This window comes from Rhamphochromis longiceps, linkage group LG8 (genome assembly GCF_057381845.1).
Source record: "Rhamphochromis longiceps isolate RC_006_pf linkage group LG8, R_longiceps_female_GT1.1, whole genome shotgun sequence".
Taxonomy (NCBI): Eukaryota; Metazoa; Chordata; class Actinopteri; order Cichliformes; family Cichlidae; genus Rhamphochromis; species Rhamphochromis longiceps.
This window is the reverse complement of record NC_140564.1, coordinates 11645656-11661424: the sequence shown is the minus strand read 5'-3', so window position 1 is coordinate 11661424 and position 15769 is coordinate 11645656. Positions and strand designations below refer to the sequence as shown.

General features: G+C 40.4%; 1 protein-coding gene across 2 annotated transcripts; it reads left to right on the top strand.

The window, feature by feature from the left end:
- Window positions 1-563: 563 nt before the first annotated feature.
- LOC146663141 (zinc finger MYM-type protein 1-like) lies at window positions 564-3571 on the top strand. Of its 2 annotated transcripts, none has more exons than XR_014913002.1 (3): window positions 564-1701; window positions 2623-2724; window positions 2884-2917. XR_014913002.1 is itself a non-coding variant. In XM_085415744.1 (3 exons), the coding sequence occupies exons 1-3, from the start codon at window positions 2274-2276 to the stop codon at window positions 3435-3437; spliced, it is 789 nt and encodes a 262-aa protein (XP_085271870.1). In that variant the 5' UTR covers window positions 1721-2273; the 3' UTR covers window positions 3438-3571. The 2 variants fall into 2 exon arrangements, 1 of the variants encoding a protein (XP_085271870.1); XM_085415744.1 differs by lacking the exon at window positions 564-1701 and adding an exon at window positions 1721-2406 and having other exon boundaries at window positions 2884-3571.
- The last annotated feature ends 12198 nt before the right edge of the window (window positions 3572-15769 follow it).

Genomic DNA, 15769 nt, shown 5'->3' with positions numbered 1-15769 from the left:
ATGTTCTAAGAATCTTTCCAAGAAACAGGACAAATGTGAAATTTGTCCTCCTGAGCCCACATGGTGAGGACATAGAGGGGGCGACACACTGTCTTACAGACTACCTCAACTTTTGTGTGGACACAGTCGCCCCTGCTAAGACGGTACGGTGTTATCCTAATAACAAACCGTGGGTAACACAGGAAGTAAAAGCTGTCCTCAACATGAAGAAGAAGGCTTTCAGGAGCAAAGTGAAGGAGGAGATGAAAGCAGCACAGCGGGAGGTGAAACGCTGCCTGAGGGAAGCAAAGGACACCTACAGGAGGAAGGTGGAGCAGAAGTTGGAGAGGAACAATATGAGGGAGGTCTGGAATGATGTGAAAACCATCACAGGCCACAACACCAAGAAAAGCACAGTGGGGGGGACTGTGGAGAAGGCAAACAAACTCAACAACTTCTTCAACAGGTTTGACCAGCCCACAACCCCCCCACCCTCACCTTCACTACAGAGTCCTCTCCCCACTCTCCTACCTCCCTCGCTTCCCCCCCTTCCTGACACCATGACACCCCCTTCCTCCAATCCCTCTCTCAGCAGCAAGACATCTCCCCCCCTCCCCTCCTCCCAAACATCTCCCAGTGTCACAGTGGATCAGGTCAGGAGACAACTGAGGAAGCTTCGCCCCAGAAAGGCAGCAGGCCCAGACAAGGTGTGTCCTAGGATGCTAAAGGCGTGTGCTGCTGAACTTGGGGAGCTGCTACAACGAGTCTTCAATCTCAGTCTGCGACATCCTGCATCGTCCCGGTCCCCAAAAGGAACCGGCCCAATGAGCTGAATGACTTCCGACCGGTGGCACTGACGTCACATCTTATGAAGACTCTAGAGCGGCTCTTCCTCAACCTCCTCCGACCACAGGTACAACATGCCCAGGACCCACTACAGTTTGCATACAAGGTGGGTGTCGGAGTGGAGGATGCCATCCTGTACCTCCTACACAGAGCCCACTCACACCTGGATGGGGGAAAAGGCACGGTCAGGATCCTGTTTCTTGACTTTTCCAGTGCCTTTAATACCATCCGGCCATGTATGCTTCAGGAAAAACTGAACAGGATGGAGGTGGACCCCTGCCTGGTGGCTTGGATCTCCGACTACCTCACCGACAGGCCACAGTACGTCAGGCTGAAGGACATCACGTCTGACACTGTGGTCAGCAGCACAGGAGCACCACAAGATGTTTTTTTGGCAAATGTGAAATGAAAAATTTTTTGTGTCAACCAACTTTTTGAAATTGAGATTGAGCATACAATCCTCTCAGCCTCTGGACAGGCACTTTGACTGAAGGTGAATCCACAGGTGACTTCGTGGGAGGCAACCTGTCTCTAAATAAGTTGTTGAAGTTGAGCTGATCTCCATCACTGAAGCAACTGTTTTAACAGCAACAAGATCTCAAGTTCATTGATAGGAACTTTTGTCCTGTGGCGTGTCCAGCGGGGTGGCCTGGGGGGGCACAGGCCACCCCCCCAAACCAGACTGGCCACCCCAGGTGCCACCCCGAAGCTAAAACAATAAAATTCAATTAAATATCAAATGTACGATTACGTTTTCGTAGTGAAGCTCAGATATCCGAGTGTAAGTGAATGCAGCATCGGCAAAGGAAGGAGAAAGACGGCACCACAGAAAGCTATTTTCCGGCAAAAGAAAATGATGAGAGAATAAATGTCCTGGTAAGTAATATTAAGTTTGTTGAGTTTAGTAAACTTCGGTGAAATTAGAATACCAAGGAAAAAATAACACTTAAAGAATTATTGCAACCGCCGAATATTTCAGTAGGCTACTGGGCGGCCGCGGAGCTAGCATAAGAGTTATTAGTTATAAGATATAATCCAAGTTGCAGGTTAATACTGGCAGTGTCGCCATGCCAGCTGACTGTACTTCATCATCAGCCAGTGTTGTTCTTTATACATCAATATTACCAAAGTTTGTGCCATGTTCAATGCAGGGATGTGCAGTTCTGGTCCTCCTGGTTTCAGATGTTTCCATACTTCAACACAGCTGATTTAAAGAATCATTTACAGACTTGTGCACAACTAGGTGTTTGGGGATTATTTGATTTGAATTGGCTATGTTGGTATAGGTAACATCTAAAACATGCATGATAGGGGTCCATAAGGGCAAGAATTTGACATCCCTGACTTCCAGTCAAGGTCATACATCAAGAAAGTTGTTGTTTGTGACATAAGTTTTTGCTTTATTACTTCAGGGCCAACCAGTATAGATAGAAGAATAGGAGTGGAGAATGAAAAGATCTCAAAATATTGAGAATTTCTTCCTTAAGAAGGCTAAAATAACGCCAGAAGCAGAGAGCAATGTCAGGGAAAGGTGGACTGAGCAGCAGTCATCATTGTCACCTGTGATTTCTACAAATGAAGGTATGTGAGAATGAATAAGGAAAATGCAAGGAAGGGATGTTTATATTGTCAAGTGTTCAACCGATCCATAGGGGACAAATCCTAATATTTGGGAATAAATAATTAAATAAGTGAATATATGTATTGTGGTACATAATTGGAAATGAAAACAAAATCCTGCTTTAAATAACATGTTTTTTTTATTTAATGAAATGTAATATTTTTATAGTATCCCAGGCACTTTTTCACCTGTTCATGATCCACCAGATAACCAGGATGTGGTGCCCTTTGAAACATCTTCTCCTTCAACATCATGTACGACACTGGGCCATCCACATGGTATTTAACCTCCAATCTTACTTCATAGATTAATATTGAAAGCCTTTAATTGTGCATTAAATATTTTATAATATTGATACTGTCACTTTTGCAAGAGATGTTGTTCTAGATCAAAAACAATTCTTCATTGATTTTTAAATTGAATCCTCCCACACTTAGATATATCTCAAAATCCAGCGGAGGGACCTAGACAGCCACACTTGAAGATATTTCCTCGAACAGTACATGGTGAAAAGAGGAGGGCCTTCAGCAAGACATGGTATTCACAACACAAATGGCTGGAATATTCTCAAAGTCGGGACTCTGTCTATTGTTTTGCATGTAGATACTTTTCCATTCCAAATGCTTCTGAAACTCCTTTTACATCACATGAAGGGTACTCAAACTGGAAGAAGGCAATGTATAAAGATGGAGGTTTTAAGGGGCATGAGAAATCTGAAGGTCATACGAATGCCATGTATGCTTGGAGTGAACATCAGAAAAACATTTTGACAGATTCATCTGTGCGTGATGCTTTGGACAAGGCATATAAAAAAAAAGTAGAGGAAAATCGCATATATATCAAAACTGTTGCTGAAGTAGTTCTCCTTACAGCTATGCAAAACCTCTCCCAAAGGGGGCATCTTGAGACAGATACATCACAAAACAAGGGGAACTTTTTAGAGTTAATGGAACTTCTTTCTAAGCATAATCCACTGATTGCAAAAAAATGAAAGCTGCAGGAAATGCAAAATATACCAGTAACACCATTCAGAATGAAGTAATCGAATGTCTGTCAGAGATGGTACGTGAAGACATTATCAGAGAAGTAAAGGAGAGTGAGTACTTCTCTGTGATTGCAGATGAAACAAAAGACCTAAAGAAAACAGAGCAACTGTCATTAGTACTAAGGTATTACTACAATGGGGCTGTTCAAGAGAGTTTTTTAGAGTTCCAGAGAGCAAGTCAGCTAGATGCAGCAGGGCTCACTCAAAATATCATACAGTGTCTGGAAAGGTATGGCCTTGAATATAGATCCAATCTTGTAGGCCAAGGATATGATGGGGCGTCAGTAATGGCAGGGAAATGCAGGGGTGTTGCAGCCAGGATCAAAACAGAGGCAAAACATGCATTTTATGTACATTGCAATGCACATTGCCTTAACCTTGTTATCGTTGATGCAGTGAAATCAGTCCCTGAAGCACACTGCTTTTTTTCATTGTTGCAGAAATTGTATGTCTACATGTCAGGTTCATATGTTCACCAAAAATGGATCACAGTTCAAAAAGACATGTATCCAGAGGCTCCTAGAGAGCTTCAGAGACTCAGTGATACCAGGTGGGCATGTCGTTACAGTGCATGCAAAACTGTAATGGACAGATTACCAGCTATATTAAGAGTGCTACATGAGATAGATTTAGAGAACAGCGGTGACAGATCAGTGGAGGCACGGGGTCTGTTGGCACAAATTGACCTCACATTTATTGGCAATTTATCCACATTTAGAAAAATTCTAGGGGAAATTAAGTTGCTTTCTGATGTACTTCAGTCTCCATCTCTTGATCTAGCAAAGGCTGTAGACCTAATTCATGCACTTCAAGACACCTTGGACCAATATAGAAGTGAATCCTGTTTTGATGAGCTGTGGCAAGACGCAATGGATATTGCAGAACAGTGTACTGTTGCCTCTGAGACAGTTAAGAGAAGGGTGCAGAGAGAGAGCCTCAGGCTAAAGGGTTATTTTGTAGATTCTCCAATCGGGCAACACAGGTGTAAGGAGGATGACAAGGACAAGTTTAAGAGGGAAGTATTTTACCCCATTCTTGACCATGTACATGCAGAGATGGAGAAGCGCTTCAACAAGACCAATTGTGATATTATGAGGGGTATACAGGCACTAAACCCCAAGAGTAAGAGCTTTTTGTCAGAGGAAATAGTTGTAAGCTTGGCTGGTCTGTATGACTGTGATATTGAAGACCTCAAACATGAGCTGTATCAAGCTAGAAAGGTTGTTCAAAGGAGAGCAGGGTGTGGGAATGAACTCTCCAGTATTTTGGGGTTTACTACCTTCCTAGAGTCTTACAAAGAGGTGTTTCATCAGCTTTTTCGTTTATGTCGAATAGCTTTAGCTTTACCTGTCAGCAGTGCTACTTGTGAACGTAGCTTTTCAGTGCTAAAGCTTATAAAAAATCATCTACGAACAACTATGACTGATGAGAGGCTTAGCAATATTGGAGTTTTGAGTATTGAGAGGAAAAGGGCAAGATCATTAAGCCTGGATGACTTTGTAACACGTTTCGCCACCCGTCACTGTAACAGGCGGATCTACCTATTCTAAGTCATTGATAATATTTAATGAAGCATAGAGTAGGTACTTGAGTAAATGTTCTCTATCAAAAAATAAATATTTTGCAACTACAAGTGCTGCTGTTCACAAATGTTTTTGTACTTCTTGTCTTCTTAACATGTAACAGAGTCTTATCAAAAGTTCAGTATATTTTAATAAGTTTAAATAAGTTTTGCATTGCATTGGCTAATTTGCCAATTGTATGTTAAAAATGTTTGTAGTTTAATGTTCAAAAATGTTTTAGCCCAAAACATATGTGCACTATTTGTCAGTAAAAATACTTGTCCTTGAATGCTGAATAAACTGACAAAGCACTGATTGTATCTCTTGTACTTTATCAACACAGTATCTAAACACTTTTCACTATAGTGGTGAAAATCTCATTCTAATAAAAGTTAAAAGCGCATCCGGTTATTAGGTTTATAGGATTATTGAATTATGGTTAACGGTTGGTAGAATTTTTTTTTAACATTATCTGCCAATTACATGTGCCACCCTTCTACAAATCTGTGCCCCTACCTGGCCCCCCCCAAAAAAAATTTCTAGACATGCCACTGCTTTTGTCATGCTGCAGTCTTTGGTGTGACTGTAGTATTAATGTGTTAGCAAAGTATGCTTGAACTTACCATTTCACTAAATGATGTGCTGCAATACAAGCTCTAATTTCTTCATTTTCATACTGCAGATTGTTCGGACAGTTCTATTTAAAAAGAGAAACAACGCTGTCTGCACAGGCTGCACATGCTGCACATGCTGCAAAGCAAAGACAAGTAGGATTTTTTGTGCAGCATCCATTTCATTCTAGTTATAGCAACTTCCTGCTACTACTCCAGTTTAAAAAGTTCCAGAATATGCTAATGTTTGTATATAGTCACTGACGGGTCCGTAGACCTGTGTGACTCGTATCTTTTTTCACATTTCTTGAGACTAGACATATGCGAATTCACAAACGTGAACAGAATGAAAAGTCAAACAGACAGACATTGTCATGGGGGATGATGTTGGCATCATGATTAAAAACAACCCATTAAGCTCTGCAAAATGCCACTGAAACCTTTTATACAAGAATAATTATTTTTTATGCCTTAAGTACTGCATTTGGTCAGCAGTAGGTCTCCATTACTGTGGACCCCAGAGTTTAACTACAGCGCAAGTACTTTTTACTTTGATGTTTGCCTAGGAGAGAAGAATGAACATATTTTCTGTGTGTATTTTTATGTTTCCGTACACGTGTTGTGTGTGGGATGCAGCAGTACTTCTGAGGATCTGTGTGTATTTCAGTCTCTTGGCAGCTGACTGTTTTTAGCATGTGCACTCTTCTGTCATTTTTATTTTGACATTTGACGATTGTTATGGGGTTTTTTTTGGGGGGGGGGGGCGCTAAACCTGTCCTTTTTGTTGTTGACCAGGATGCCAAATGCTTGCTTACTGTGCAGTACACTAATAAATAAATAATTGAACAGAGCAAATTTGAAAGAAATCACTTCATGTTTTATGTGTTGGAAAGAAAAAAATATCGACTGGATTGGAATATTATATTGGAATACAGGATTTAAAAATGACCAAATATTGGTATTAGGTATCTGTCTTAAAATTACCCACAAATTGAAAAAACCTGGAACAATGGTGAATCTTCCCAGGAAAAGTGAACATACCAAAAAGTACTCCAAGAGCACACAGACAATGGATCCAGGAGATCACAAAAGAATGCAGAACAGCATTTAAAAAACTGCAGGCCTCACTTGTCTCAGTAAGGTCAGAGTTCATGATTCAACAGTAAGAAAGATACCAGGCAAAAATGTCTTCCTTCTCTTTCCCCAACTGGTCGCAGCAGATGGCTCCGCCCCTCCCTGAGACTGATTCTGCCAGAGGTTTCTTCCTGTTAAAAGGGAGTATTTCCTTCCAACTGTCGCCAAAGTGCTGCTCATAGGAAGTCATATCATTGTTGGGATTGTCTCTGTATGTATTATTGTAGGGTCTACCTTACAATATAAAGCACCTTGAGGCGACTGTTGTTGTGATTTGATGCTGTACATCCACCCATCCATCTTCATCCGCTTTGTCCGGGGCCGGGTCGCGGGGGCAGCAGCCTAAGCAAAGAGGATGCTGTACAAATACAATTTAATTGAATGAATTAAAAAATGGCATCCATGGGAGAGATCCAAGGAGAAAACCACTGTTGACCAAAAGCAACACAAAGGCTTGTCCAAAGACAAAAATTAAACTTTCTTGTCAATCTGCGTCTCGTTAGATGTGTTGTAAAACTCACACGGGACTTTGTATTTACTCAGGTTATTTTTTCTATCTGCATTTAATCATTACTTAATATTAATCTCTGGCTTTCAAACATCTTTGACAAAGTTGGCAGAACCACGCTGTTAAGACCACACCTAAAATCTCAGCCTTGGAAAAGCTTTACGTTAAACTCAGAGCTAAAGTATGTTCAGTCTGAGCACAAATCTTTTGGAGGATTTCCTCTGAAGAGAAAAATCTGTATTTTACAGGAAATAGTGGAGCCTTTGTTTAAGGAAATTCAGAATACTGCTTGTTACTAGTGGAAGCGTCTAACAGATGTAGTTCAAACTGGGCTGAACAGCTTGTGAAAACAGAGTCACAGACTACAGTATTACAGACAGAAGGAAACTGCTACACTGGTTAAACAGAGAAAGAACAGTTAAGTAGTCTTACTCTGGGAATCACATATCTGGTTAAGCTGAGGCTGAAAAGGTCAGTGACTCTTGGCTTTAGATAATTCAGCCTAATTAATTTTAAAGGGAAAAAACCCCAATCTGTAAACCAATGACAGTATCTGGATGACAAAATGCACATTTTAAAATAAAGAGCAAGGTTACAGACAATTAAAAGTGAAACAAACTCTATGAGCACAGGCACTGCAGTACTACTCAGTCTGCCCAGTTTTGTTGCAGGAAGCCAAACACAGAAAAATGTATTTAACCTTGCAAATGTACGAGCCCTTCAGGCTTTAAATCACGGTGGTTCTGTCTTGGTCACTAAAATCTATTAAGAAATTCTTTTAAGGCCATAAAAGCTCTTGATAAGCTCGAGCTGCGTAAGACCTTAAATTGGACAAACGGTTAAGAAAACAGATGCTGGACTGATGGAGAGATGACCTGCTATCAGGTCTTTTATCAGTTCCCAGAGTCAGAACCAGACACGGAGAAGCTGCATTCAGCTTTTATGCTCCTTATATCTGGAACAAACTCCCAGAAAGCCTCAGATCAGCTGAAACACTCAGTTTATTTAAATCCAGGTTGAAGACTCACCTGTTCTCAGCTGCATTTGAATAAAGCACCAAATCCACACTTTAAGCTTAAATTTCAAAACTTACATTTAACTACTGATTTTATCTACTGTTCTGATTTTATCTGTTTTGATTTTATATACTGTTGTTTGTTTGTTTGTTTGTTTGTTAATTAGTTAGTTAGTTTATTTGCTTGTTTTATTCAATTTTAAATCATGCTTTTTATTTGTTCTTGTTTCTAATGTCTCTGTAAAGCACTTTGAATCACCTTGTTGTTGAATTGTGCTGTACAAATAAACTTGCCTTGCCTTGCTAGTCAAATAAAGAAAGGATAGAATTAATGAATGTCCTTTATTAGATTAGATTAGATAGAACTTTATTAATCCCTCGGGTGGGTTCCTCTGGGAAATTCGATTTCCAAAAAAAGCACAGCACCGACAGAAGTTACAGAGTTACAGAATATTATATATATATATACACACACACACACACACACACACACACACACACACACACACACACACACATATATATAAATACAGAGACAATATAAATAAAATATACGAAGGGGATAAATAGAATAAATAGGAATAAAAAATAAAAATACAAGTGAATTGCACATTTCAAGTATTTAAGTATTTATAGTATTTAATAGGTTATATAATCCAAATTTTACAGGAGTTTTTCTTCAGGAATTACCTAACCAAAAGCATGTGCTTCAACAGTAAGATAAAGGCAAAAATATTTATTGTTTATATACACTTTGAAAACACATCAGAAAAAAAAATATTCATGCCAATATGGACATATGACCAACTCTGTAACACTATTCAGCATGACCGGTTTGGTGATTGGTCAGTGATAGTTTAGGGAGGCATATCCACTAGGCAACCACACCGTGACTGCCATTAGGTATCTGGACAAAATTCTTGGACCCACTGTCAGACCCAACACTGGTGCTTTGGGTTCTGGGTTCCTCCTGGTGCATGATAATGCCTGGCCTCATATGGTGAGAGTACACAGGCAGTTTCTAACCCATTATCCCATCCATAACAGTATAGATATCCAGCATCATTTTTTTCCTATTGAGATCTGAAGTGTTCCTTTCAGATCTGCAGAGTTTAAAGCCAGACATTGTTGTCTTACAACAAAAACCAGAAAACCGTAGATGAGAACTGGTTTAGCAGGAATTTAGGTGCATTGAAATGCTGTATATGTGAATCCTGAGCACAGGAGCAAAGCAAACGATGATCAATTAAGGAATTAGTTCCTCAGATACTCTGGGGGGGGGATGTTAAGGAGAGCTCATTTGGAAGAATTGAATGTAATTTACTGAGACAGAGAAATTAATTATTGCATTTGCTGATTAGACACTGATGCCCCGTCATGACAGAATCCCAGCAGTGACAGGACCCCCATTAACACCATCACCCAGTGAACCAATGAGCCACCAGGTGGCTATCATGCTAATATGTTACATAGTGATGAACAGAAGGCCAGTGTGGTATGTAAAGCCTGGACTACAGTCACAGCCTAATGCTTTGGCTACAGCTGTGCACACATATATAAGAAAGTGAAGCTGCATTGTTTATGAAACACAGAAATTTGTGCCATTTCCAAAACGTATGGCCCTGACTGTCCATGAATGATGCAGCGTAGCAGCTTTATTTTCTGAGAGGGAACATTTTTGCAACTTACAAAGGATAAAATAGGTGCATAAATAATAAACAGCAGTGGAGGCTTCCAGCAGCTCAGTGGTTAAGTAACACGTAACCATTAATGTACATAATGTTACTGTTCCAGGTCACTGAGGTCTACAGAGTTTCAAAAGTAAACCAGGTCTACTGTCAGGTACCGTGAACCCGCTGGGTTCATATTCATTACGTTTTAAAGTGCAGCTTATGTAAAGAGACAACAGCCACAGAAAAGGTACAGTTTCTTTATTGAGTGCTTTGAACTTACTGATCTTTCAGAATGAGACGTTGCCATGATGCAGTATCTGACAGCTGGAAACATGTGCTTAATAGTCAGCAGATTAATGGCTACTTGAATTACTAGTGTTATGTTCTAGGTTAGCGGGTTTACTGTGTTCTCACAGGTTAATCCCTCTCTGACTCAGGTTACCAGCGAATAAAGTCACTTTAAACCCTTGAACCACGATGCTGCTGTCATAATGCAGCTCACTCGAGATGTCAGGAATAAATAACTCTTTATGTTCTTTTTGTGACTGCCATGACAGCGTTGGGACAGGAATACTAGAAACTACATTTTTCTGGAAAAGAAGCCATCCATCAACCCTTTAGAACATCATCCCCGACGCCTCGGCTAACATAGAATGACCAGTTGGGTTTGTAACAATTCAAGACACTGACGTGGTAACTGCATTCATGGCTCATGGATCCTCAAAGAAGCTGCAGAGGAAAAGGATTTAGGGAAGAAGACAGATATTATCAGGAGAGACAGTGAAGTTCAAAGTATATGAGAAAAGCTTTCTGATGCTTAAGAAATCCAACCATAAACTTGCAGTTTCATAATGCCACATCCCCATTTGTCAGATTGCCATTGATTGACAGACCTGGACATTGCCAGCCACCTGTGCAGATGTTGCCATGACGACCGTCTATATTTACACCTGAGGCTGGATCCAGGCAGGAGGTTTGGAGAAGAGCATTGACACTGTATCAGTAGCAGACACCTGCAGCCATGTTATCTGTCAGAGGTGATTCACAGCCTCTGTCAGACCAACCCAGTCACCAGAACAAAGTGCTTTCATTGTATGCTTGTGCAAACCACAGACACTTACTTGTCTTGTCTCTAGGCTAAAAATACTTTCCATATGTGTATATTGGTTTAAGTAATTTCTTGTGACAATGCATTGGTTGTAATCTATAAAATATGTGCTTAATGTAAAAATAACTCACTTCATTTTGACTCAGGGCAGAAAATCTCAAGTGTGCCACTAATTAGATTTTCACACACCACTGTGACATGTCAAAATGTCACCTGCTTTTCAAAGAGTTATGTGTCTTATTTAAAAAAAATTCTATTTTGGACACTGAAAGCATATTTCTTACATTTTACAAAACATGAATGCAGCAGATACTCGGGTGCTGCGATGAGGCGAATAATGTTTAGGATTTTATAAACTCACAATGCAAACTGCATCAAACGAGTTCAGTAGCTAAGGCTGAGGGTGAATAGTCTCTTTTGCACGTTACTTGATGTTTGTTTCAACTTCAGTTGAATAAAAATTAAGATGATGTTGGTTTAAAAAATAAATGTCAAAAAACTAAAGACTAGAATAAAGCTGGGGAAGGGACTTTGGGATAGCCCTTTGAAGCACTTTGAATCACTTTGTTGTTGAATTGTGCTATACAAATAAACTTGCTTTGCCTTGCCTAACCAGAGGGAAATCTTGTTAAGTACTGGTGTTATAGGGATCATGGACACTGGAGCATAACTTCAAGCTTTTATAGGAGTCTGCCCTCAAAGGAAAGCACTGAGGGAACTATCTGATGCAATGCTGAGTTAAAAGAGCTTATTAAAGTCAGTTTGAAAGTATAGAACAAAGTCAGTAAAATTAAAGGCATTTAGGGTACTTCAAGGTCAACAGCTTGGATTATTAAAGGGAATTTTAATGCTAACTTATTTCTTGCATTCTTGCGCTTGTTAATAATGTTACAGTACACAAAAGCATTGCTCTTATAACCTAGTTCGGCTGTAGCATCTTATTTTTTTCCTATTCTTTTGTTTTTTTTTAGTTTTCAACATATGCGAGGACATGTGGTGAGGTGACAAATTAAACCTTATAAGAGAAGTCATGAGATTTTTCAATCGAAATAGCTTTGTTTGCATAGTGCTCCAAGTTTAAGGTCCCTGAATGAACTGGTGAGCCCCATCCAAGAAACTGCCTGACAAGTCTGTTTCCCTACTGCACCTAATCATAGGGCGATCGTGGCTCAAGAGTTGGGAGTTCGCCTTGTAATCGGAAGGTTGCCGGTTCGAGCCCCGGCTTGGACAGTCTCGGTCGTTGTGTCCTTGGGCAAGACACTTCACCCGTTGCCTACTGGTGGTGGTCAGAGGGCCCGGTGGCGCCAGTGTCCGGCAGCCTGGCCTCTGTCAGTGCGCCCCAGGGTGGCTGTGGCTACAATGTAGCTTACCATCATCAGTGTGTGAATGTGTGTGTGAATGGGTGGATGACTGGATATGTAAAGTGCTTTGGGGTCCTTAGGGACTAGTAAGGCGCTATATAAAATACAGCCCATGTCATGGTCTGGGTGAGAGTGGTGTTTTTCCACAGAGCTGGGCTCCACCTTTGGGCGGAGTCTCCAATCAGCCTGCACACCTGTCTGCAATCAAGCTACCGGACTTCTTGGACGGTATCCCTCTCACGTTGTTCTCTACCTGCAACGCATAAGCCATTCAGCAACACTGTCTAATCAACCTGTCATAATTTACTGGAACCCCGCTGACTCCCAGTCTCTTCTTCATTATAGTGACTCTGTATTTCTCCACCCAGGCCACTGCCCCTCCTTTCACACCTGGACCTGTTCATGGACTTTTGAATTGAATCACAGCTCATAGTTTTGGTTACATGTCTCAGGTTTAGCTCATAGTTCATAGTAAACTTTGTCAGGATTGTCTAGTTTCCCAATTTGATGCTGCCTTTCTGCACTATTGTAAATAAAACTCTATTTTCACATCAGTTTTGCCTCCGTCTGTTTCTGCACTTGAGTCCACACACCCAGTTTGGCCTCTTGGCCTTAACAGGCATCTGTTTGGGCTGCTTCAATGGGCAATTGGCATCATAGATGTGCAGCAACAGCTGCACATCTATGATGCCAGTGCTGAAAAATCTCAGAGGAATGTTTCCACCACCTTGTTACGTTTATGCCAAAAAGAATTCAGCTAAATTTAAATTAACATAATAAAAAAATTACCAGTGACTGGATGTATTGTCATTGCCTGATCTGGGTTGTTTTTGTTTTTTTTACTATAAAGGATGTTTTGATGATGCCTGGCTTTTTTCAGATATTTTTGGGGGACTGTTTTTTTTAGCCTTCAGTACTTTTTTTTAGTCTTCAGTACTGTCAGCTCAGTGTGTTTTTAGTTGTACTGATTATTTTTGGTCATCTGCACCTTCCTGTCATGAACAGTATGCCCAGACCTGGCGAGAGGAAACACACCATGAATCAAGTCTACAAAAACAAATCCAAAGTAAGCAGACTGTTGGGTACATCTGTCTGATGGGACTCAGAATAAGGATACTTGTTACTTGTTACCATTTAATATTATTACAAAGAAGAAGAATCAAGCACACAACATGAGTAGTGTTTTTCCTTAAGGAAATGTGACATATTGTTTTTATAGCACAATTATAACTCCGCCTTTCTCCAAGTTTTATTTCTTGGCTGTGGAATGTTAGTTAACAAGCCAAGCGTACAGCAGTAGTGGGATCTAAAAAGCCACATGCTAGCTAGCCAGGCTACAGTAATAATTCCAGATGTTGTTGGGTTGGAATGACTAGTAGTGCTTGGGGGAGGTGAGTCATGGCTTTCCCCCCCAATCCGTGTGACACATCAAAAGATTAAATAAACCTCATAACACCAGTTAACATTCCAAAGTGCACTTAAAATAGTAGTGACAACAATAACAAGCAAACCATTGTACTCTTTAACTCAGGAGCGCTAATAAGACAGTGTTTGAAATCTGTTTATTTTTGGTATCAAAGTTGTTGAAAACATGAATATTCTGGCACCCTTCCATTTACCAAACACTCTTTATCAACTAAATAATTCAGGATTTTTAAAACTTGTGAATACTGTTTATACTGATGGAAAACAAGTTCCCAAATGCTCCCTTAGGATTTCACCCAGAGTTTATTACTGACCCCGGGGGAGGTTGTATAATCCAGGCTGATGAGAGTCTTCATGTGGTGCATGTCTGGAACCTACAGCTCATTCCAGTCTGTGACTCATTTTCCAACACAGTCCCCAGGCAGTGTCTGAAACTATCTTGAGAAGCATTGTGACTGATGCCACTAACTTATCTGTGCATGACTTGAAGGCTTCTGGACCACTTGAGTATTTGGGTTTAATATTAGCTGCTGAGTTGTGAAACTGACAGTGAGAGTCTTTAACCACAGTATCAGCTCATTGAGGCTATATTTAGTAGTGCTTTGAGGTGCTAAGGTCCCTGTGCCCCCGTACTAATAATAATTACTAATATTTGGCACGTTTAAGGAGTTAAAATGAAAACAGATTTTTGGTTTCTGCACTCAAAAAAAATATTCTCCTTCCCCAATAAACATGAAACAATAATTTATACAATATAAGGTTAATTTAGTCATATCATTAACCATTAAGAAAAATGTGCTTGGTATAAACTAAATGTAAACCAATCAAGTAATATTAATTTGACTATATTCCACTGAATAACATTTTGCATGGAGAGTTTAAAAACAGTTAAAGTAGTTAAAATCAGGAATTTAGTCCTTTTTTGTGTTGTTGTTGTGTAAGTAACAAAATTCATTCATACATTGAACAGACACTAACGCTGGTAACTGTGGGTAAAAACTCTTCAAATAAAGCTCTAATTAACAAGCTCATATGATATATTTAGATGAAGAGAGTATGTTTTATAAAAGATAATCTATTATTGAGGTTAATGTTATATTCTGTCATGGTTCTCAAGATCTGGAGAGGTCGTGGTGTGTGTATTGTTTGTCTTAACCTCTCCCACCAGGGCGGAACTGGACCTTGGTTCCCCGCCTCTGAACCCACCCTGAACACACACCTGTGGCTCATTCACACTGATCCTGGCAGACTACTTAAGATGGCAAGAGAGGCTACTTCCTCGCTGGATCGTCACATTACCAAGTGTCAGTGTAGTGTAACCTATGAAAATGTTCCTTTGATCCCCTAGAGTTTCCTCCTGACTTTGTTTTTTCCTCTGTGTACAGGCCTTCTAGACTCCCTGCCCGTCTTCCCTGCCGTCTGGATTTCTGTGGATGTGTGTGAGTGAGCGTGAGCTTCTTAGTGTGGACATTTTTGAGTTACGGATCGAGTGGAAGAAGAGCGTGTGTGTACCCCCGTCTTGGACCTTCCCTTCGGACCCCGCCCTACTCCCTGGAGCCCCGTGTTATCTGTTCCACTGTATATATGTATATATTCTCACTTGGTGTCACATTTCAAATAAACCCTCACCCTCTCTCTAAACTTCAGAGTCCTGCGAGTGAGTCCTCTGCCTACTAATCTGTGACAATATTCAGTCACTAACCAAAGTGCAACCCAGGATCAAGGCAAAATGTGTAATAGACACGCCAGCCCACTGTGTCCATTTCACGCTTTGCCTCTCTAAAATGTGAAATGGACATGCATGCATAAATTGTATTACCCCCGGGGGAGGTAATATATTTAAAGTCACAAAGTACATTCCAGGGTCTTTTATCATCAGAA

Bases quoted from the DNA above. Each gene is read 5' to 3' on its own strand.
- LOC146663141 (XM_085415744.1), top strand. From the start codon at position 2,274: ATGAAAAGATCTCAAAATATTGAGAATTTCTTCCTTAAGAAGGCTAAA. The intron at 2,407-2,622 runs GTATGTGAGAAT...ATAGTATCCCAG, and splicing joins TGTGATTTCTACAAATGAAG to GCACTTTTTCACCTGTTCAT. The intron at 2,725-2,883 runs GTATTTAACCTC...TCCCACACTTAG, and splicing joins GACACTGGGCCATCCACATG to ATATATCTCAAAATCCAGCG.